The 22,094-nt window shown below is 36.7% G+C and overlaps 2 protein-coding genes and 1 long non-coding RNA gene across 11 annotated transcripts; 2 read left to right on the top strand and 1 right to left on the bottom strand.

Annotated features, from left to right (window-relative positions):
• Positions 1–333: 333 nt before the first annotated feature.
• LOC113674817 (uncharacterized) lies at positions 334–5,265 on the top strand. Its single transcript, XM_027191313.2, has 5 exons — positions 334–1,622; positions 3,047–3,237; positions 4,123–4,279; positions 4,534–4,569; positions 4,947–5,265. Exons 2-5 carry the CDS (start codon positions 3,064–3,066, stop codon positions 5,198–5,200), a joined length of 621 nt encoding a protein of 206 aa, XP_027047114.2. The 5' UTR covers positions 334–1,622; positions 3,047–3,063; the 3' UTR covers positions 5,201–5,265.
• A 1,004-nt stretch (positions 5,266–6,269) lies between these two features.
• Positions 6,270–19,301, bottom strand: LOC113674721 (dopamine receptor D1.S). Of its 9 annotated transcripts, none has more exons than XM_089197645.1 (2): positions 19,182–19,301; positions 6,270–8,120 (listed from the first exon to the last, which is right to left on the bottom strand). In XM_089197645.1, the coding sequence occupies exon 2, from the start codon at positions 7,820–7,822 to the stop codon at positions 6,812–6,814; it is 1,011 nt and encodes a 336-aa protein (XP_089053771.1). In that variant the 5' UTR covers positions 7,823–8,120; positions 19,182–19,301; the 3' UTR covers positions 6,270–6,811. The 9 variants fall into 9 exon arrangements, with proteins under 9 accessions (XP_089053771.1, XP_027047005.2, XP_089053770.1 ...); XM_027191204.2 differs by lacking the exon at positions 19,182–19,301 and adding an exon at positions 15,637–15,913; XM_089197644.1 differs by lacking the exon at positions 19,182–19,301 and adding an exon at positions 14,218–14,363.
• On the top strand, positions 13,447–17,409 carry LOC149049967 (uncharacterized). The gene is made up of 2 exons (XR_016184034.1): positions 13,447–13,586; positions 16,900–17,409. It is a non-coding gene; the product is annotated as an uncharacterized LOC149049967 (long non-coding RNA).
• Positions 19,302–22,094: the final 2,793 nt, after the last annotated feature.

The raw sequence follows: 22,094 nt of genomic DNA, 5'->3' as shown, positions 1-22,094 counted from the left end.
TTATCATATGCCCAACCCGTTACCGTGGACTTCAGTTACTTGAGTCCATCTTAATTAACTATATCGTGTTGTAATACTGCCAATTCCACTCACATCGTTTTTCTTATCAATTCACATCCATTGCCTTGGCACTACGAATATTGCTTATCGCCGTCTGTCATCCATGTTCATTCACTGATATTCCTTCGATACATTTCACGAGGAAAAGCCGTGCACAGCACAAATTTACGGAAAAGCCATCGTATCCGGGACGATGGCAGCAACTGGCTGGAATGCTATAAGGGAAGCACTTGTGGCGAGTGGTTGGTTATCATCCCCTTCGCTAATTTTGTTGCAGAATTAGCACCAGAACTGGCGAGCGACTGTAAACGGTCTGAGCTGTGAAACAGTTCGAGTTGAACCGTTGCCGAAAAAAAAACTTGCGAGCAGTTGCAAATGAGTACTCTCGTTCTCTAATACATAATAAAAAGAGTGAAAACTTCATCGTATTTTTTTCTCCGTTGTATAATTCGGTCACAATTTGCTTTTATTCCCCCGCCAAAAATAAATTCAAACAACGGGGTGTACGAGTCGTTCATGAAAATGAATGCGATAAATTTAAATCGGCAATACCGGTTAGTCATCAATACCAAGTTTCAGTTATTCAATTTCAAAATTAAGGTTTGTATGTTTCTTTTACAAATGAAACGAGGCTTCCATTTCCTTTCAGATCATAAGGTAAGCTTGTTATCACCTTCTTCAAACCGTCATCATTGTAAATATTATTTGTGTTTTTCTGGGGGCGTTTCAAGTCCGGTTCGTGTTAAACCGATTGTAGTGAATTGAAACGAATCAAGCGAGATTGGAAGAAGTTACTTCGCAGATTTCTTATTTTTTATTTCACCTGTGAATTATAAGTTGTCAAACTTAGAGTGTTTCAGTATCTTTTTTTCTGTTTTTGTCCTATCTTTCTGACTCAGCTTACCGACCAATTTCCGTGAAACACTTTAGCCGCTATTTGTACATCATCATTTTCAAATCAAGACGTTGAATACGGAATCTATGTCATCGATGTTTTAATTTGAAATCTAAGTTCATCCGTTAATGCTCTATTGATTGGGGATGATATTCAATAATACACGTACGTCGTTGTCGCTCATTCTTTGATATTCAGGAAATTTTATCGGACAAAAGTCAATTACCATCACTCAGTGGAACCTAACTGACTTTACTCAGCGGTGAGGTCGAGCTTGACGTAATTTCCCTTGAAAAATTTTTAGTCATTTACCGGAAAAAACACCTTGAACTCCATGATATCCAAACCGGTTTAGTTTCGTCTTTGTAGTTTGAGATAACAAGGCTCTACTTGCTGTTTTTAATAGACGGACGCGAAAAATTATTCAATAATCATGTTTACTTATTGCAGTTGCCTTTTTGTAAAATTTCTCAAATGTCATTGAATATTTATTTTTTGCAGCTGCTTTCTTGAGAAATTTCCCTTATCTACGTATAAAAGAAAAACTGTGCTTATGAAAGATCACTCTTTAAAGTGAATGCACTAGCTTTGAAATTGGGTATACTTATATTTTTGAAGAGCAGAAGAGGAACCTTTAAGTTAGCTTCAAGTTCAACAAAAGAAAGAGGTACAGATTTCTTAATATTAATTACGCTCACACTGAATGACAAGAAACGTGTTCTTTTCACCATTTCATATTTGGGCTGTAAAAAGACTTGTGTTAAAGAAAGAAAGCCCCTCCCTTTTTCCTTTGAGTGATCCCGAAAACTTTCGGGGGATGGCGGTAAATCGGTTCATTAAAAGGTTGTTCATTAATCCAGCTCCAGGTTGTTAAGACCGCAAAGAAAAATCAACGATTATTTGAAAAATTCTGAACAATTTAGTAGTCGTTAAAGTATCACTGGCCGGTCGCATTTTCAGTGAAGAAATATCTTGCACATAATTCTTAAGTAAAGAGAATGAAATATCGCCAGTGCACTAAAAGAGTGTAGTTTATTTAAATTCAAACTACAGCCATGCTAAACGGTAGACGAACTATTCATAACTAATATTCCACTCTCATTTCAATAAACCATATCGTACCTTTAAACATTCATTAGCAGCACTGTACCTATATGTAAGGAAACGTAAACCCTTTTCCTGTTAGTAAATTTACCACAAGGATTAGGATTGAGTGAAGTAGACAGCACATACCCACCCAAAAAGCAGCATGAAAACGTCGGTGTGGCTTCTTGAGGGAATTCTTGATTTTCTCTCGAAGAAACTGAAAATCACTTCATTTTGTTTTCATTCAGGATAACTTTAGTGCGAGGTATATAGAAAACGCTTTGTCACACGAAGTGCATTCGAATACAATTTTTGTTTTTCATGGGTGGATGTACTGATATGTTCCTCTTGTGAAAATAAAATCTCTTCTCCTTTGATAATTTCTGACTATGTTATTTTCAAGATGGATGCTATGAGACGGACCCAGGCTATCCAAACACTGCCAATTAGAAGACACTTGCTATAGGGAACTGACTTTTCGAGCAGAACAAATAAATAAAACAAAACAGTTGTACAGCCTGTGCTTCAGTGCCAAAACAGCGACAGTTGTTTAGAGTGTTAGCACTGATTAGTGTTCTTGTTCATGAGGACTGAAGTAACACTTACTGAATAACTACAACAAAACCTTAGAACTGGATAGGATTTTCTGAAGTTAGCTTGTTGCCAATAGAGCTTGATTGCTCGAAACATTTTTTAACAACGCGTGCAACGAATTTTCGATTAAGTCTCCTACATCCGAGTCCAAGAAAAGTATCAGTTGGGACAAAGGAAAATATACCGAGAACCGATAAGCATAAGCGCGCGAAAATAGAATGAAAACGTCGCCATTTGTTTAATTTTGTATCTGATTGCACTTAATTGAGAGGGTGGCGTGATTTTTCTCGTCAAATCATGGAGGGAATAAAAGAAATCAATACAATACGGCTCCCTCTAGCAGCACGTTTGGTCACACGTAGGAAAGGTAGTAACATTGGATGTACGTTACCAACTTTTGTCTTTCTACAGATTTCAACTCGGCCATCATGACAGCATCAAGAAAAATTGGAGTGCTTATTCTGATTTTTAGTATGTCCCTCTTGCTCACCTCTGTACGAGCAAATAACTGTGAAACCGAGTTGCTACACAGATGCATTTCTCGCTATAGAGAACTTGTAAAGGAAAAACCAAATAATGAACAGCATTGTACACGTGTACAGGTAAGACTGACGATATTAAGGAAAATTTCTGATCAAGTCTTCATGAATGTTATGCTTAAGGCAAGGCAGTCTTTTTTCCTTTTATTTCCCATCAATTCCACGACGGTTCATGTCCCGATCTGGAGAAAGTACGATATATAGGGTAACCTCTCCTTTGGAGACATTTCTCGGATAGATATCTCGTTTGAGACAGAGTAGTTTTTTTTATCGAAACTAGAACAATCCGGAACAATATTTGCATGATAATTTGATTTTAAGACAGGCCCTGTTGTCCCAATCCGATATTTCCTTGGGTATAAAATGCTTGTTCTTAGGGGTTTTCGTCATTATTATAAATATTTTTGGTATAATCTTCCAAAACTCCTACGAGCCTCTATAAAAGGAAGGCTTACTTCGTTCCTCGGCTGACGATGCCCCCCCCCCCTCCCCCACTCCGGAAGGAATATTCACTTTAAAATGTAAATTGCACCATCTCAATTAAGTAAAGGTAATAAGATGATTTTGGGTACAATTTAATGTTAATAAGCACGAGAAAATTTTTGCTAAACAGCAAAAGGCACGAGCCCGTCGGAAAAGTGCAATTTACAAGCGCTTATTACACCAAACTGCCCGAGAAATCATGTTACTACTTGTTATTATTGTGCATGAAAGAACATCATAGAAAGTCAAGACAGACGAAATTTTAAAAGTGTGCGCACGCTATTTGTAATTTGAAGACGTGTTACAATTTTGCTTTCGTGTTACAATTTTTCACTCGTATTACATGAGAATGCATTCGTTTTTCATTCGATTAGAAGCGTGTAATTTTTAATGTATATTATTACAGTAGAAAATGAATTCTTGCGTCATAGGATCTAAAAGAGTTATTTTCTGATTAAACCGAAGGGAGTGGTCGATTGCTTTGCTGAAAATCCTTCTTGCCAAGGACAATCAATAAACCGATTTCGTTTGTGGATTTTGCAAGAGGCAATGCTAGAAGTAAAACTGAAGGTTTGTCCAAGGGTTAACCATGAAGGCCTTAAGGATACCAGTGAGAAGACAGGTGAAATAGAATAGATGTTGTATTCGGCTAATCTCGATTTGGATGATGTCGCTTCGAGTTGTTCCATTTTGCTAGATGTGCACTTTAGTTTAAAAAGGGTAACATTTTTATAATATCTAGACACAGTGCCTTTGCATTCATGCTTCAAACCATCATTATATTATTTTATCTGAATCCAGCCATCCGAGTCCAAATTGCAATTTAAGATCAATGACAAAACATGGCCTTTAAGCAAAACTCTATTTCTGCCACAGGTGCTGCCGCGGGATACATGTTGGTGGAAAACTTAGGTAAGAGAACTTCTCTTTGGTCAGTTTTTTCTTAACGGAATTCCTCGCCCAAAGGAAAAGAAGGAGTACCTAAAGTTCCAAATTTCACTGCTAGCTCAAGTTTGTTTCTGGTTTTTTTTTTTTTTTCTTAATTTGGCAAGGAATGTTTATAATTATGATGTGTCCGACATTTCAGAAATTCATGTTGCTATTCTTAGCATGGGATATAAGGCCTCTGGACGAATTTGAATCAGAAAATTCTGTAAAATGTTAATTAATACTCATCTGTGCTCTTGTTCCACTAAATGGAATAAATGAAACCGAAGTAAACTTCTATGAATCACTTTTAAAGCAGGGTGCTAATTGTTCATGCTGCGTTGCTGTTCTCGGTTTTTCAGATCAAGACGATTTTTTCAACTCTTGTGCTGTTCAAGTTCACAGGACATGTAGCAAAAAATTTCTAGATTTGATGAAGGAAAACCAACGTATTTGTAGAGATTCAGTCGAGTGGTTTGCATGCTACAAGACTAAGGCCAGTGAAATAAACTGTAACTCCCCCATTATAAAAAAATATTCAAACTTCGTCGAGAAGGTTGGAATTCAACTCGTCAGTGATGCACTGTTTGCCAACTCATGTAACGCCGAGCTGTAGAAAAACTTTGACTGATCAAAGAAAAGTTACTAGTGTTGTATTAAAAATAAAACTGAAGACTTTTTGACGAGGGCATCTCAGTTATTTGTATTTCTCCCATAGCTGTTAAAATTTCCAGTGCGGTGGGGGTAAATATTTACCACTTTCACCGACACCAAGGTGATGTTCTTGTTTGAGTATATACATTCGTTGACATCAAAAAGCGTTTAAAATGAACCATGAGGCCATACGGCTTTATGAGTCAGATGTACATGATAAAAATCGTTTTTTGCACTCGGGAAATGATAGTAGCTTTTCAAGGTTTCAATTCCTGAAAAAAAATAATCATCATGAAGAAAAAAATGATTTCCCATGAAACACGAGGAAAGAGAATCACCGATTAACTGTACGAACATTTCCCATAATTCGTTCATAGATCAAGCTTTTTAGGTGACACCGTTTCTGAAGTAGGGTACATAATAGACAAGTTAAAAAGCCAATGAATCCAAAATTTGCTTCATTTTTGTCAAATGTCGGATGTGTTTAGAATTTCACGCGAACGCAATGCAAGTCTTGTGAAAGAGTTATGGGTAACAATGAGTCATGTAAAGAAAGATGTTTTTCGTCTTGTCGCGAGCGTGGGACAAAGAAAAAAAAAACTGACTCCCACGCTTGTGACAAGACGAAAAACATCTTTCTTTATTTCTTTACCGAGTTCACAACTTACCATCTTTCTTATTTCCATCTACAGTGGGTCATGTAGTTGCTCAGTGTTTATAATAATGAGAGTAAAGCTCAGGAGAGAGCTGAAAAGAACCAACACTTTTTAGCTAGATTTCTGTCCACCATCTCACAGTTTTCATTTACATAAGATCATCCTGTCTTATTTTTAGCCAATAGCTTATTACCACGCATAAAATAATCTGGGTTTTACAGCCATAACACTTGACAATAGTTGAGATGTCTCGTAGACACCAGATGTAAATTAATGATCATATGCAAAGAACTTATTAGCAACGGAAACAAGCTGAAAAGCGACTTTGTGCGATTTTAATGAAAAAAATACGTATCAAGAACTCAAAAACATATATAGTATGGAGAGGTTGTTTTATTTTTTTCAACTCGGACAACAGCAGTATACTTCTGCTTTTTCTGATAACTTAAACGGTTTTTGCATATAAATCACTGATACTTCTAAAAAAGCAGCAATGACATCATAGTAATGATGGCAGTATCCATGATAATAATGAAAATAATAATGATAATGGAGATAATTATAATAATGGAAATACTAATGATGAAAATAGTACATGTTTAAACGAAAGCATCCTAATCACTATCACTATCTTTGTCATGGCGCTTTAAAAGAACTGACAAGACGTCGAAGTTTTTTTCTCCGGCCATACATGAGCTAATTGTGATTTCCATGTAATCCGATGTCCGTAAACACCGTCTGATTTAACAGACAGAACAAAAAGGAAGATATGATAGACTTTATATTTTCGATTTTGTCTTTTCATGAAAAAATCTGTTAGTTCCCAGAAAACTGTTATTATATTATTCTTACTTCCACGATTTTTCGGGTATTAATTACGATCATTGCCGTCTTCATCATTCTTCGAGTCGGTTATGTTAGACGTTGCTCTCGGTAGGATCGCTCCCTTTGCACAACACACCATTGACTACTAGAGTTTGCTTTGTCTTCATTGGAACAATTGGCGTAGAGTATGTTTCTCCAATGCTTGGCATTGATGACCTCTGAGATCTTCTCGCGTTCAGATAGGCTCGTTTTCCACTAAGAATTTTCTCCAGGGCTCTACGAAAATCCGGTTTCATGAACGAGTACAAAACAGGATTTACAAGAGATCCAAAAACCACACAGAAAGGCGAGAAGTCCAGTAAAAGCGTAGGAACCACTTCTTTATGGCCCACGGCGTTCGCTGCCGACCAAAATAAACTTGGAAAATAACTCAACACAAACATAAATGATGCTACAGCGAAGACCCTCGCCACTTTAGCTTCAGAGGAAATCTTCCTTGGCGTACATTTTTTTTTCGTATCCGCTTTCGAAGCATGCGAGGAGATGCTCAGTTCTCGCTCACGACGCACACATTGCCTCACTAATCGAAAGATCTTATAATTTGCACAGACTATTAGCACGTAAGGTAGAGCTATACAAATGATGAGAAAGAAGACGATGTAAATTCTTGTGTGGAGAATTGTCGTATTTCCTTCCCATGTAAGCGGTATACATGCGACCACCACCGAGAAGATCCAAATTACTGGCACGACGATTTTGAAAACTTTCGCTATCATTTCAGCGTATGAAAATGGGTGCAAAATTGCCAAGTATCTGTCATAAGTCACTGCGCAGAGATTTGATGCCCCCACGAAAAGCACAATAGCGTACAAGACGTTAAGAGTTGCTCGAGACCATTCGTGGAGCTTGGCGTTATATTGGATGAGGATAGCAACACCTGTCACAATATCAGAAATGGCGAGCGATACTACAAATCCATTGGTGTAGTTGCGCATTGATTTGACCTTGTACACCAACAGGCAGACAAGTGTGTTGGTTACTATAACGCTCACTGATAAAATACTGAGAGGAATAACCAGTTTGAGTGAGTATGCTTGGGACATCTTGAGTTATGAAAAGCTCCGTGGAGAGTCGTGCTTTTGGCGTTGGTGGCGGTTGATGTGATATGTTCAACCGTCAGTCAGCGCTGATTATCCGGCAAGCTGTTTAATAAAATTTCTTCCTCCTATCTTAAAGATTGCTCACTCTTGCAGTCCGAGTAAAATCTATTTAGTTTTAAATGATGAAGACTGCATTTGTTTCAACCAGTTTCAAATGATCGACTGCAGACGGTGACACCTTCAAATTATGCTTTCTTTTAAATAGCAAGGGTCTTTTTGTTTTCGTTACCTCTCTGAAGCCCTGCAAATAGAGAAGAACACTTGTGAATGGACTGTAAATAGAGAAGGCTTAGTAATGGAGTGTTCTTGAGAACTCGCGACTCGAAACTCAAAAATTGTTGCATATGTTTCGTTTTCGAGATCATGGCTGTGGCAATTTACCCAAAATCTGATATTTTTATTGTGGATTTAGCAATTAGTTGAATATATCAAGTTCTTTTCAGAACTGATATTTTGGTTTGCCGTATATTGGCTGTTCACAGCGGCTACATATTTTAGACCTGATAGATTAATTTATTACCTACACGAACTTAAAACTTACCGACTGTACACAAACATGAAGAGTATACGTACGTGTCCTTACATTGTGAACAGGTCACTGCACTAACAATGAAACAATCCTAATAGTTCGATTGTTCTGCTCAGGAACGATGTTCACTCGAAAATCACTGTATAAATGAATTATGTTTTTTTGTTTTTTGTTTTGTTTTTTTTCAATTACTAGTCTCCTAGAGCGACTAGCGCCATCCATCATCCGCAACAAAGAGGATTTGTTGGTGAAGAAAAACACGCTTTTTGCGTTGTTTGTCAAGTAACCAATATCCCCTAAAGAATAAACTCACTTCCGAGAAAATTGTCTCTGACGCTCATCGTACTATGATCTCCTTGCCAAGCAAATAGGTTTGTCCATCTGCACCAAATGTCCTCTATTAGTCTCGCATGTTTTATTTTCTTGCGTCTCAGTTTTTTGTTCTGTTTTAATTATTTTTTTTTTCAAGTCAAGTCATGTCCAGGCAAGAGAAGCAAATCGCCGTACAATAACAGGAATAGATGTATGTTATGATGTTATTGTCTTGAAGGTAATGCGGATGTGGTTTTCACACTTTCGACTGTGCGCCAATCCAAATTGATCATTTTTAGAACGCAGCTGTCAAAGCAAAAAATCACGACAGATATATTGAAAAGAAAACGGAAGAACTCTATAAAATAGCATTACCAGGATCGTTTTGAACTTGCTCCATCACCTTTCTAATAATTCAAAATTAAGGAAACGGAGAGGAGGTAAACGCTCTTGGTTCACCACGACCACGACAACATCTACACTAATCAATTTGGTGTTTTTATGTTCGGCGTCCGCATGATAACATGATTTTGCAAATTTAATCAGGTTAATCTCTTGGTTTGTTTGTTAGCATTGAATTTGCATTGACTAAGTGTCGGTTCTTCTAGACCAGTTTCCTTTATTTAGCCTCGAATTAAGGGCGCCCAGTTCATGTTATTAGATAAAAAAAAAAACCTTCATTTGAATGGAGTACTTCCTAACATGTACAATAGGCGGAAAATATATAATTATACTTAAAATCATGTATGAACAAAATTATCCGTCAAAATTCGCAATGCAACCCTTTGCTAAACAACCGCATGAAAACCAACTTTTCGGAGTAATCTCGAAGAGATACTATCAAGATGAGTTATCAAAAGATTTCCACGTGATTTCAAGCGAGAAGTAGGTCTCTGGATTGATATGCTAGAGATTTTTTTTTTTTAACAGAAGTTTCATTATCTTGTTTTATTCCCACAGAACTGCGGCTTGCACATTATGCGTTTACTTCATTTTCAAAGTTATAACTTAGCATGTAAAATTGGTTTGGCAAATTTAAAGTGGCACACGCCCTTCTTTAAGTAGAATGACAAGTTGCTATGGACTCATGTTTCAACGTCACGTACGATGCAATTAACCCCATAAATCTACCTTCGCTTGAGAACAAAATTAACTTCTACTGAAAACATGACCGCTATTCAAGTAAAAACATAACTAAGCATCTCCTCTTTGGAGATAAGATTGAAGATATGCGTTAAGATTTGCCAAATTTATAATTTATGTTGATTTCGATGTGCAAGTTACAGATGGATTATCTCCAGTGCGCACAGAGTTGCGACCAACAAAACTTTTTGAGGGGACTGGACTTACACTCTAAAAAGAGTAATTACTAAAAAGTATTCTTGTTTTTTGAAAGTGGGGTATCTAGGTACTTACAATAAATAACATGCCATCCGAACAGCTAAGTTCAGCGAGTAACTTTCTGTTGCCTGTGCACGACTTCACAGTCTTTCAAAATGTGTTAGCAAATCCGAGTGTTTTAAGTTTGCGATCACGTACTGCATGAAATGAACTAAATTAATCTTTTGTGAGTGAGTGTTACTTTAAAGATGTACTTCACCTTGAACGTTGTGTACTATAATTAAAGATTTACAGAATATTTTTCTACCAATAACGGAGAGCAATAGAAACCACACGGAGTGAAAAAAGGAAGTAAAATTTCCCAAAAATCAATCATCGTCCTAGCTGCCAAAAACCCAAAGTTTATCGCTTTGATTATGCCGTCAAACTAAGAATAAAAAACCTGATGTTTTCAAAAAATTTAGTAGTCGGTCAAATCTAATGTCCTTCCACAAAGTAAATTTTTTGTCCATTGACATGACAAAGACAGGGATTGAAATGAAAGAATCATTCTTCCAAGGTTGTTTGGGAATGACGATAGGTATATTGTTGTAGCTTTGTACATATCAGGCTCAACGGTCACGCCATGTACAAGTAAATTTGACGAAACAGATTCAGGGCAGAAAATTTTGGAATTAATCAGAAAAACCCATGAAATAACTGAACAAGTAACGTACCGAGGAGTTGAGATCTTTCTGTCGATTCCTCTTCAGTCATTTGCATTCGTCTCTAATTACATGATTGCGAAACACGAAAGACTCATTAATTTTGAATGACTTTATTTTGAAGTTGGTTCTTCAGTATTAAAACCCGAGCTGTTTGAGAAAATATATGCTAAGACAATTGATAGATTACAAATGCCCGTTACTTAGCCTCAGGATGTTTTTTTCGTTTAGTTGCGAAATGTAATCAGGTGCTGATTCATATATAGGTTACCAAAACTCATCATGGCCAGATTGGAAACGATTGTTTCCCTCTCATTCAGTTAATAGTCATATTACCTTCAATTAATTTACTCTAATTCAATGATCACCAACATAACAAAACCAGTATCGAAATAAATCAGTGAATCAGCAACAAAATCAGAGAAAAATGTAAAAGAAACATTGCTTTATACACGCTCAATGCTTAAATGAAACCACACGAATTACGAAACTGTAGAAAATCTGATCACCATTGATAATAAACTTTTCGACCGAAAATCTCTGAGAGTAACAAACAATGTTCTAAATAATATCCTTGGTGGCCTGTAAACAATGTTTTCAGGAGTACAACTGATTTTCCCACTCATGTAGAGTTAAATTGTTTCCTCCAAGTTGGAGATAAGATTACATGTTAGATGCTTACAATTTTGCTTGTTGTATTCGCAGTAATACTGTGAGGTGTTAATGCATCAAAATATAAACAAGTTGGACCGCCTGCACACGTAGCGGAAGGTAACAGCCTTAAAAGAAAGCTTACAATAAATACATTTGTCATTTTGCTCCATAAACTAACGAATTCAAACTAATTGAGTAAATGGTCGGATTCAAAACGATTTTTTTCCCCTTCTTTAATTTAAATCGATATTTTTAATTTAGAATCGATGTGACCTTCATAAATGTTTAATGCGAGCGAAATCTCTCAGTCTTATTATCTTCCGAACTAACTAGAACACTCCTGACACAAAATTATTTTGTTTATTTCACTAAGAACCATCAGTAAAAACAAGCGCATTTTATATAATATGTTACCTTAATATTCTGCCTTAAACCTGTCACATAGCTAATAAACAATAAACTGGTTGTCTTTGTTAGCATTTTTAGCATTGAATGATTTAAGACAACGTCACCTCATCAGATAAAAGCAATTACTTCAATCCGGACCAATGGTGCGCTAGATCTGATTCCGGTTTCCTAAGGAAAATAAGCTGATGTATCTTATAACCTTTTACAAGGCTATGCAGTATTTCTGAAAGGCCTGAATGACATGATATTTGCTGATTTGAAAAAAGCCTTTTTGACGTAGATTTTTATGTGAAATCACAGGAGATGAAGAAAATAATGCTATATAGAGTTGACTAACTGTGATCGATACTATTATGTTTGGGTTTTGCCTTATAAATATCAAGAATTCCCCTCCGACGTTGGTAAGCCTTGCAAAAAAAAGCATCATCTCTATAATAACCAAATATATGAATCAACATATTTAAATTTAATAGTGACAAGTAACTTGGGAAACTACATGTAGCAGAGAAACATTTATTTCCTTTCTTTATTTCAAGCTTTTCAAGAATATCACACAAAATATATTTTTTTTTTTTGCGTTCGTTGTTGAATGTGAATGGGACAGGCATTTTGGCCTTAATGCAAGAAATTTTGATATCAAGTCTAGCCGTGCATAAATTTTTTTTAGTTTTTACTGCATTCTGAACAACTGTTTTACCGAAGGAAAGTCGATTTTGTTTTTTTGATAACATCGCAGGTTGAACCAAACAAATCCCTAAGTTTCCTTGGAATCTATGGATATTTAACTGGCTGAGCTAACCTTGGTCTCTGCAAGTGAATGTCAGTCCTGAATCCGTAATTACCCGAGAAAATTATTACATAAGGGAAATCCTTTGTTACATCTCAATTTTAGCATCGATTTACCTTTCTACGTTGGCTGTTTTCGTTAACCAAGAATGATTAATTTCATTCACCTCACGTATGCAGTACCAAACAAAGGCCAACAGCTAGGATAAAAGCAGTGTGGTCAGCTACTTAACACCGGCCTATTAATTTTAACTCGGTGGACAATACCGGAAAACTCAAAATTTGGCAAACCATCACAAAGGGACAGAAATGTCCTATTTTTAATTTTGCCGGCTTGCTTGTTTTTATATGCCAGTATATTGCCACCTCTTCGTTTGCCATAACATTGAATGTGGAATTACCATCGTTCAAGATTAGAAATATTTTTGAAAATACTATCGAGTTCAAGTTGTGCACAGGATGAGTGATTAGATTCAAAGATTATGACAAATTGTTGGAATTTACGTCGCATTTAAGTAGACCTCCTTCTATTTTTCCTCTAGAAAGGTTCACATCAGGTTTCTTTTTGTTTAAAATTAATTTTACAAAGGAATCTTTTACGACATACAAATATCAGTTGGCCTTAATGGCTTTGTTCCACTGCCGTCATTTATTCTCTTGCAGTGTCCACACAGAATATCTGTCAGTGAATCTTTAATTAAGATCCTTATAAAAACAATTTTTAATTAAAACTTTCCTTGAACCAACGAATAACCGTGATTCACAAGAACGTCTCGCAAAATAATTGAAAAAAAAGTAGGCCCTGTAATCACTTAATTAAGAGCAGATGAATTTCTGTGCAAGTAACATATTTTTTTCTTGGTCAGTAGCGCGAAAAAATCGACATTACTGATTGAGCTACGTTTGAAATTCTGGCAACAATAGAATAGACTCAAACTGATACACAGGATCGACAAGATCATTCCGTGGAGAGGTAAGAAAAAAAATCATTAAACGACTGAAGGAAAGTCAGTATCTTTGCAATATCCGTGAAGAGCTTTACCGACCATCACGAGCAGGTTCGATATTTTTAGATTCGAAAAGGGGAAGTCTGGGTCGGGTTCATAAAATCGAAGTTCAGTAAGAAATTTCCTCTCGTTTCTTACTCGTTTTGTAATCTCTTGGTTTTAGTTAATTCCAAAGTCGACTTAAGTGGTTTAACGCTTTGTAAAAACAGTAGTTTATCAAAAAGGATAACCTTTCCTTGTCTTTACGTTTGACTTTCCACGCAATGATCCACCACAACATGTGGGCGAATGTTCCTAACATGCGTCCAACAATAGTGAAAGTGGGCTCTTAGAAAATTCAGTTACTCTCGGCACTGTGAGATGCAACACTTAAATTTGTCTAAGATTTTGCAGCTAGCGAAGGTTTGAATTATCTGGAATTCCATGAAAAGCCGTAAATTTACGATTGTCTGTTCATACACAGCGTTAACAATCTATCCCATCCCTCGATCACACCAGGTCACAAAAGATTGAACAGCAGGAATAAAATCATCACAACGACATTGGGAAATGAGAATCTACGAGAAGAAGAAATGAGACTGAAATATTTTGTCTAACCCTTGTGCGTATTCTGTACCAAGCATCATTCCTTTGCTTTTCCGGCACAAATCATATGTTGAACTTCATTACAACTTGGACTGCTATGGCAATGATTTTGGGATGTTAACTATGTTTTGCCGCCTGATGTGAGTGTTGCGCTGGGGGATTATTCACGCTGGGAAAGTTTCATTGCCCCTTTTTCAGCAGAAAGAAAAACAATGTCACCAACCACGCTGCTTTTCATGCGCCCAGCGGGCAGGCCGGGTTACCTCGTGTGTATCCACATGTTTCACTGACAAGCTAACGCCTCATGTTAGACTTCTTAAAAACATCAACCTTGGGTAGTAATAACACAACTAACACGTGGCTATGACACGCGCGCAGTGAAAAGTGTCTTCAATCACGAATTACTTCTCGGAGTTGGCTTTAAATTGATATCTTGTCTAATTTAGATTTGGCAGTGCTGCGTTTGACACTGTGAGAAACGATAGTGTAGCATTTTTTCTTACAAACTGTTCAATGGCGTGACGAATTGGAGAGACAAAATCCTTTCTGATTACCTTTAAGACTGTTTCATGAGTATAAACAATCAGTTCTGACAACCCCAGAACGCGATTTAAATACCCGGCGGACTAACTTCAAGCTTTACTTCAACGCAATAAAACTAAACAACTGTCTGTAAAATGTAAGGGGAACTTGGAGTGTAAATTGCCTTATTTGTCTATTTACACTAGCATTTTGCAGAATTCCAAAACATTGGAGCGTTTCGAACCATTAAACCGCAACGAAAAAATCGTTATCATATCTATGAAGAAAATTTGTGAAAGGTAATCCTGAGTTGACTGAAGAGAGCATTTAGTTGGGGAAAAAGTCAATCAGTAAAGAAACCTTGAAAATGTATTATTCGGGTTTGGTGTCGATTTACACAAAAGCCTAGATCGAGGCAATGCCTTAACCTCATGGTGATTTGGTTACAACATAGACGAAAATAAACCCACAATATCTCGCCCTAAGTGAGCTAAAACAAAAAAAAGATATGTTTTTAAAGCTTACTTGCTAAAATATCTAGCTCATTAGGCCTGTTCTTCATAAAGCCTTGTATAAACGGTTCAATTCTACATGCATCTCGACCCCGAATTATCCAAACGACAACTGTATTTTAAAACACAACTTGTCAAGTCCAATATTCATTGTTTTGTCAAAGCGTTTGTTCGCTCTGTCTAAATAAAAGAACAAAGACGATTCCTTTTATATAACTACACAAGCTTTAGACAAGAATTAAAATAAACCATCCAAAATTCGAATAAATCCTTGGACTTTTTTAAAGAAGTAAAGGACGGTATACGATGTTAACAGAGATATTTCCTACCTACTTATATTACAAAATCATCGACCAACGTCTTTGTTTGAGAGTTATCAATAAAAGAAATTTCCTACCGCCCAGAAATCCAGGGAAGTCGTGTAAGCATGTAGATGCCGACGATCGCGAGATGGATGTGGGCTGCTCAGTGTTACGCAACGATGTCTCATGCGTGATTCTTACAAGTGAAACTGCATTACTAATTTTATCGTGGTATGTCGTGTTAAATTATCCGACAAAACTGGTAGTGATTGTTTTAATTGCATCAAGCGTCTCAGCGGGACGTTTGATAATTAAAGAGGACAAACATAACCTTGACAATTAATCACGACTGACAAAGTAGACATCAATAGTGCTTTTTTTTTTTATATTAATTTACATTTTGGTCATGATTTCTTAAGAGGAATGTTTAAGATCCTCTGAAAGTATGAGGTGTGTTGCAAGAAAAGACTGTTCAGAAGACGATCAAACAGATCTTGCTTACGATATTTTAATTTAATTTTCAAATATCTTTCAATTTTACTTTTGAAATTGATTTGGCTATCGATCCTGTCTTCGGTGTATTTAAGCAGTGGTTAACACTTTCACGAGGGAGACGCCGAATTGCGATTTTCCGTGAAATTTATCTTAATGGCTAATGTTGAGTTCTGCAAATTTGGTATTGGAGATCCAGTACAAGTTTATTCCATTACTTAAAGCTGCATTAATCCCCTTGGTCTACCTGTTTTTCATGTTCATCAATTTTTCGCACAATTGTTGCACAAATTTTGACATTTATTTCTATTCATTCCCGACGATTGAGCTGATGTCCTTCTTTGTCGGTTATCACTAAGATGGAGATCATAAGACACTTGCTCTTTGTTTGGTTCATTTTGTTTCAAATTCTGTTTTTAGCAGTTTCCTTTCATGTTTTTTTCTGGGCCCTTGTGGAGATCAAACAAAACAAAACAGAATTTTATGTCATGTTCTTTTGTTGCAACTTGATATATGCCATGAGTAAGTAGAATAATCTTTAAATTAATTTAAATAGCATTTTGAAGAATCAGGTTAAAGCACCTTACCAACAAGATTGTGCACAAAGGGGAACACCGAGTCGTAGAGGGTACGAAACGAAAAGATAAAAAGAGCTTTCGATCTTATTTTAAAAGTTTCTCCGCTGAAAAACATTTTTGTTTTTTTTCGAAAGAACCAGATAGCTGTAATACAACTACCCCAATTTCAAGTTTGATTGCTTACGCTGATCAAGCCCGACTTTATCAAACTGATGCATTTGATGTATTTTGAAAATGCCGACAATATATTTATAGCTTTGGTTGATATATGCATTACATTTCTTCTAGTGAGGGAGGTAATTGCATTTGACTCAAGATGGGTCTTTGGTGACGGGAGATGACGGTTACGATACTATTCAGACGAACCAAACACCCGTTTTGCTAAATGGGCATTCAATGGGCCGGAAACTTGTATTGACCTTGAATTTAAAGCTAAATATTTTATCTTCAAATACGCACGTACAGCAAGGGGAGAAACGACGAGTAAGATCTGTCAGTGTCCCAGAACTCAACGGAAACTAAGCTATATGTACACTATAGAATTGAACTTCATGGAATCCATCGAGCCTCTTTTAAACTTAAGGCATATGATGGATATCCAAATCATGAAGGCTGGAACAAGAGGCATTCAGGCATCTATCTGCTATTTCAAGAGAAGAGGACGAAAAATCTTTGCACACTTTTTAGTACATTACCTTATTGTATTGTTTCGTGTCACTGAGATCGGGCATAACAAAGAGCATCGCGTATGAACGATTTGGTAGTGATGTCAAGTTACAATAAAATGAGGAACATCAAGAGAATATTGGTTATTCCAAAGGATATTAAAATAAACCTGGCAACTTAACGTTTTGAATCAAAGCAGTAGTGATGTTGCTAAAATGGTTAAAAACATTAGGTTTCTGGACGCTCGAGGTGCGAGACTGCAATCGACCCGGGAAGAGATGACGATTATCAGTTAGTTACAGTTATTAAAGCTTATACCCAAGATACCAAGCTTAGTAGCTTTAAAACTGTGATCGCGAAAAGAGAGTATGGCAACTGTAACGCATCAATTTCCTGGTATCTTGTAAATGATTGACTGTCATAATAGCACAGCCAAAATGGCTGAAATCATTAAGGTACAGAAGGTAATTTAGTATTAACAACTTAGTTGAAAACGTAAACTGGCCACCGTAAAGAGTAAAAAAGGTGACGTTCCGAGCGTTAGCCCTTCATCAATCGCTCTGAAGAAGGGCTAACGCTCGAAACGTTAGTTTTTTCACTCTTTACAGTGGCCAATTTACGTTTTCAGCTCAGTTGTTGATACTAAGTTACCTGCTATACTCTCCCACCGACGCAGCACCACAGTTTCTTTAGAAACTTACCCCCTTTATTCATTAAGGTACAGTCTTGGATTTTTCGACGGGGGTCTCGGCGTCTTTCGAGTCTTGGATTTTACCATTCATTACCCCTTGATGTTCCTTTCAATAAGAATTGTCAGAGGTATTAATTCTTCCTTCTCTCACGATGGATATTTACTTCGAAGAAAATAAACTACGCAAATGCTCTAAAAAGAAAACGTGACATTTAAAATTGGACTTGATTTCAAGTAGTCAGCAGCTCGGCAGTAAACCGATGAAAAGGGAGTGCTAGGGAAGGCAAAGATATCTTACACATCAAACTCAAGATCTGCTTATAACATAAAAAACTGAAAAGAAAGGTAAATATTTTATGACTCGACTTTATGAAACCTCGCGTGGTCCAATTTTTCCGGTGCGATTTCTATCTTTCTTTGCATCTTAATTTACGCGCTAATTTTATCTTTTCAATTTCTTTTCTAAACGTACCAGTGAGCCCATTTTTAACACCTTACCTGGGCTCTGGTTCGACAACTAAGCTGGGAGAGAAACTTTGAGTTTCATCTCCAGCTAAAGATCTTTCACTTCCTCATAAGTTTAGTGACAGCTGCAAAGATATCCGCCCTCATTTAGATCAAGGGTAGTGATCTGTGTTGCCTTAGTCATTTTGGCAGGGTACATATTGACTATGATATATAAACACCGGAATTCTGTGCTGATTAGTACAACTGTCAAAGATTATTTGACCCTATAATAAACCCATCGCTACATAAAACTTGGATGAATTACTAGGCTCATTCATAGGGTGTAATACGACAGATTTAATAGCTGGACAGTTTTAAGAAGATAAATTCGGCGGCGAGCCTCGTGTTTCAGATTAATTTTCCTTTCTGCTAAAAAAAAATATTAGTTACTCACTACGAATCTTAGGGCCATTTAACCTTGTTGATTTTGTCACTTTTTTTTTTTTCTTTCGCATTCCGTTATTGAAAGGGAATCATCCCCGAAACTAACGAGGCCATCTACCTAAAAATGGACAGTACAAGAGAACATCTTCCCTTCCTTTTTCAAAACTGATGATAGTTTTTTTTTTCTTTTAACCCAGTGTGACCTATGCTTTTTAAAACAGTTCCGATCATTTATTCCCATGTGGAAAACTTTTTCATTCGATATGACATATGCGACAAGACAAAACTTTGATTTTAGCCCTGTAAACTGACCATGACTAACCTTTAAATCCAGATATAAAAAAACTGACTTTGGACGATCCACAGGCCTTCATTTTTCTTGTTTTAGACTTACTATCACAGCTTTGTCTTCATGCTTTTATACGCTTCGTTAAATGTTAGATATGAAAGGTACGGAAGACCGCTTGACGCCAATCTAAATTATTGATAAGTTGCTTTTGTCAATATAAGACGACTCATCTTCAAATTGATTTGTAATTGCACACACATTTGGAGGGTTTTAACATTATCACTTCGGTTGATGTGGTACTAATTGACTAGGAAAGCTTAGATTTAGTCACGCAAATTTCTTTTTGTGTCGGAAAAAAAAAAACCAAGCCACTTGCTACTTTAACTGAGGATTAAACACCGCGAAACACCGATTATTAATTCTTGTAATTCCGTAAAGAAAGGTTGCAGGCGGTACTCATAACACAGATCTTACCCCTTTGCCGCCAAAGATAAATACTCCTGATTTTATTGGTTAAGATTTTGTTATCTCTCTATAAAATTATTTTTTGGCTCTATGTTTTGAGTTTTTTTCGGATGTTTTTAAAACTGTTTTTAAAACAAATCTCAATCATTACATTGCCGGGAAAACTTTTTTTTGTCAATTTCGACTTGTTATAGGTACTGAATGAAGAAAACAGATGATGAAGAACCAAATTCTTTATAATGACAATGCGGACCACAAGAAGTGATCTCATCAGCGTTGTGCTGGAAACGATTAGTGGTTACCGTTGATAAAGCATCTCACTACTTCTTACGGAGCTGAGCCCTCAAATCACCCAAACCAATTAACTTGAGAAAATTTCGCATGGGCTAATGCAGTTAACTAACGCTATTGGACTGAAGGAGAAAGAAAATGCGCTCAAGTCCAGTCGTTTGGAGGAAACTGCGAAAATAGGGCTAGGTCATTAAAAAAACATTGAGCATATTGATTGTAAAATATAATTTATTAACAGCAAGATAATTTGGAGTTTTAACCTTTGTTTCAAGAAAATTCTTCAACCACGACTGACGGCCGTGGTATGAATTTATACGCGCGCGGCTGTGTGAATAAAGACATTGGTTGTCAAAAGAGAGATCCTCGAGATCACATTCTTCAAATCGTAACCCCAGCGATGAAACTTATGATCGCTCGTTGCCTATGATCTAACAAGCTACTAACACACGGACTGAAGTCATATAATATTATTGCCTTTGCTTTTTTCAGCACGGCACTCCGTTGTGAAAATGTGTTTTCTGTTATTCCGAATCCTCTCCGGTTTTTGCAGACTGAGTAAAGGAAAAACCTGACGGAAGAATGCAGGAGGTGTTTTAAGGGACGCAAAGAGTGTTCCCGGATACGTCAAAAATTCTTAAAGTGGGAGATATCTTTGAAAGAAAAGTCAGAATTGATGAAGCTTATTCCACTCTCATCCATAAAACATGCCCATTATGTCAGTTAGATTGCATTTGACATCAAAGCTTTAGATACTTATCACTTTGGCTAAGAATATATGAAAGTCATCTATTTGAACTGCGGATAAAGACGTGAATGAAAGTGATCCTCGCTACTGCTCAAGTAGTGCACATTGCTGCGAGGATCACTGTCATTCGCGACTTATCATTTCATTACCCTGTCACTGATTTTCTGAGTAAACTTCATTCTCTCTAAGCATTAGGACATTTACTGTTAGGTGTTCTTTGTTATCGTGCAAGTGATTGTGCAATACCAACGTTGTCAGACTTGAGTGATTGTGAGAAGTTTACACTGCCCTCCAAATATGCTGGGAGAAGAGAAATCAAGGTATTGTATTGCAACCGTCCATTTAAGCCGAGCAATTTTTTATTTTCTCATAGTAATTTATTGTCATTATTACATTCGTATTTTAAATCAAAGAAATTTTAGCAATTTAACTGGCTCTCAGGAGTGCGATCTATAAACGAGTCACTAATTTTTGCCTTCATTCACATCTTTTCCCAAGCCAGTGGGAGCGGAAGACAAAAGAAACCAACCGATTAGATTTCTGCGGCACAATTTATTTACAAATCGAAATATTTCATGTCTTAGTATTTCTATTGGATCAATAAAATCTTGACAAAGGGAACGTATTTAGGAGGCTCTAATAGGACATTGCAAGAAGGATTTAAAAAAGAAGCAACTGAAATACGTGTGGCGAAAATTTTGTGGTGAGATAAGAGTCTGTTTTTTTTAGGGTCTGAATTAATATTTATGATATCAGACCAAAAAGATGTCCACTCAAAGAAGCTGCCTGCTTGTTCAAATGTGAAAACACAGCTGTGATTTCTGACCACATTGGTCTTCATGCAATGGAGCTGCACGCTCGTTCAAATCTGAAATTACACGACCTCTGACCACATTGGTCTCCATTCAATGGGCCTACATGGATGATCAATCATTTTAAAATCACACAAATTATTTCAGACTACATTGAAGTATACTTAGATAAAAATTTCAATCTTAATAAGACGTAAACATATGTGAAGACACACCGCGGCATGGATCGTTATAATCCCGAACGACTTCTATGATAGCTGAATCATAATCAGGGCATTGGCACAGCGTCAGTAATGGCAGAAAGTGCCTTAAATTGTGAAACTCAGAAGACAATGAAGTTGTAAGTTTCTTGCCGTTGACAGTTCCTATATCCTCATCATTGCCTCTAGATCCTGGTTTAGCTGCTCCGACTGTACCGATTTTTCCATTTAAATTTTCAGCCCTTTCCTGCGCAAATGTTTTTAGCAACGGCAAAGATCCACCTGCCTTTGCATTATCATTGTTTACTTTGCTCGCTATGTCCTTTGAATGTTGAATTATCACCTTATCGTTTAAAGTAGTTCTGGGTTTTGGTTTTTCCAAAGTCTTAAAGCCTTCCCTGTTGGAGCGGTAGGAATGTGTTCCTTTCTTATA

The sequence above is a fragment of the Pocillopora damicornis genome, chromosome 2 (assembly GCF_964200805.1).
Source record: "Pocillopora damicornis chromosome 2, jaPocDami1.2, whole genome shotgun sequence".
Lineage (NCBI taxonomy): Eukaryota > Metazoa > Cnidaria > Anthozoa > Scleractinia > Pocilloporidae > Pocillopora > Pocillopora damicornis.
The sequence above is the reverse complement of the archived record's forward strand: the minus strand, read 5'-3'. Positions and strand labels throughout refer to the sequence as shown.

Bases quoted from the DNA above. Each gene is read 5' to 3' on its own strand.
- LOC113674817 (XM_027191313.2), top strand. From the start codon at position 3,064: ATGACAGCATCAAGAAAAATTGGAGTGCTTATTCTGATTTTTAGTATG. The intron at 3,238-4,122 runs GTAAGACTGACG...ATTAAACCGAAG, and splicing joins AGCATTGTACACGTGTACAG to GGAGTGGTCGATTGCTTTGC. The intron at 4,570-4,946 runs GTAAGAGAACTT...TCGGTTTTTCAG, and splicing joins CATGTTGGTGGAAAACTTAG to ATCAAGACGATTTTTTCAAC.
- LOC113674721 (XM_089197645.1), bottom strand. From the start codon at position 7,822: ATGTCCCAAGCATACTCACTCAAACTGGTTATTCCTCTCAGTATTTTA.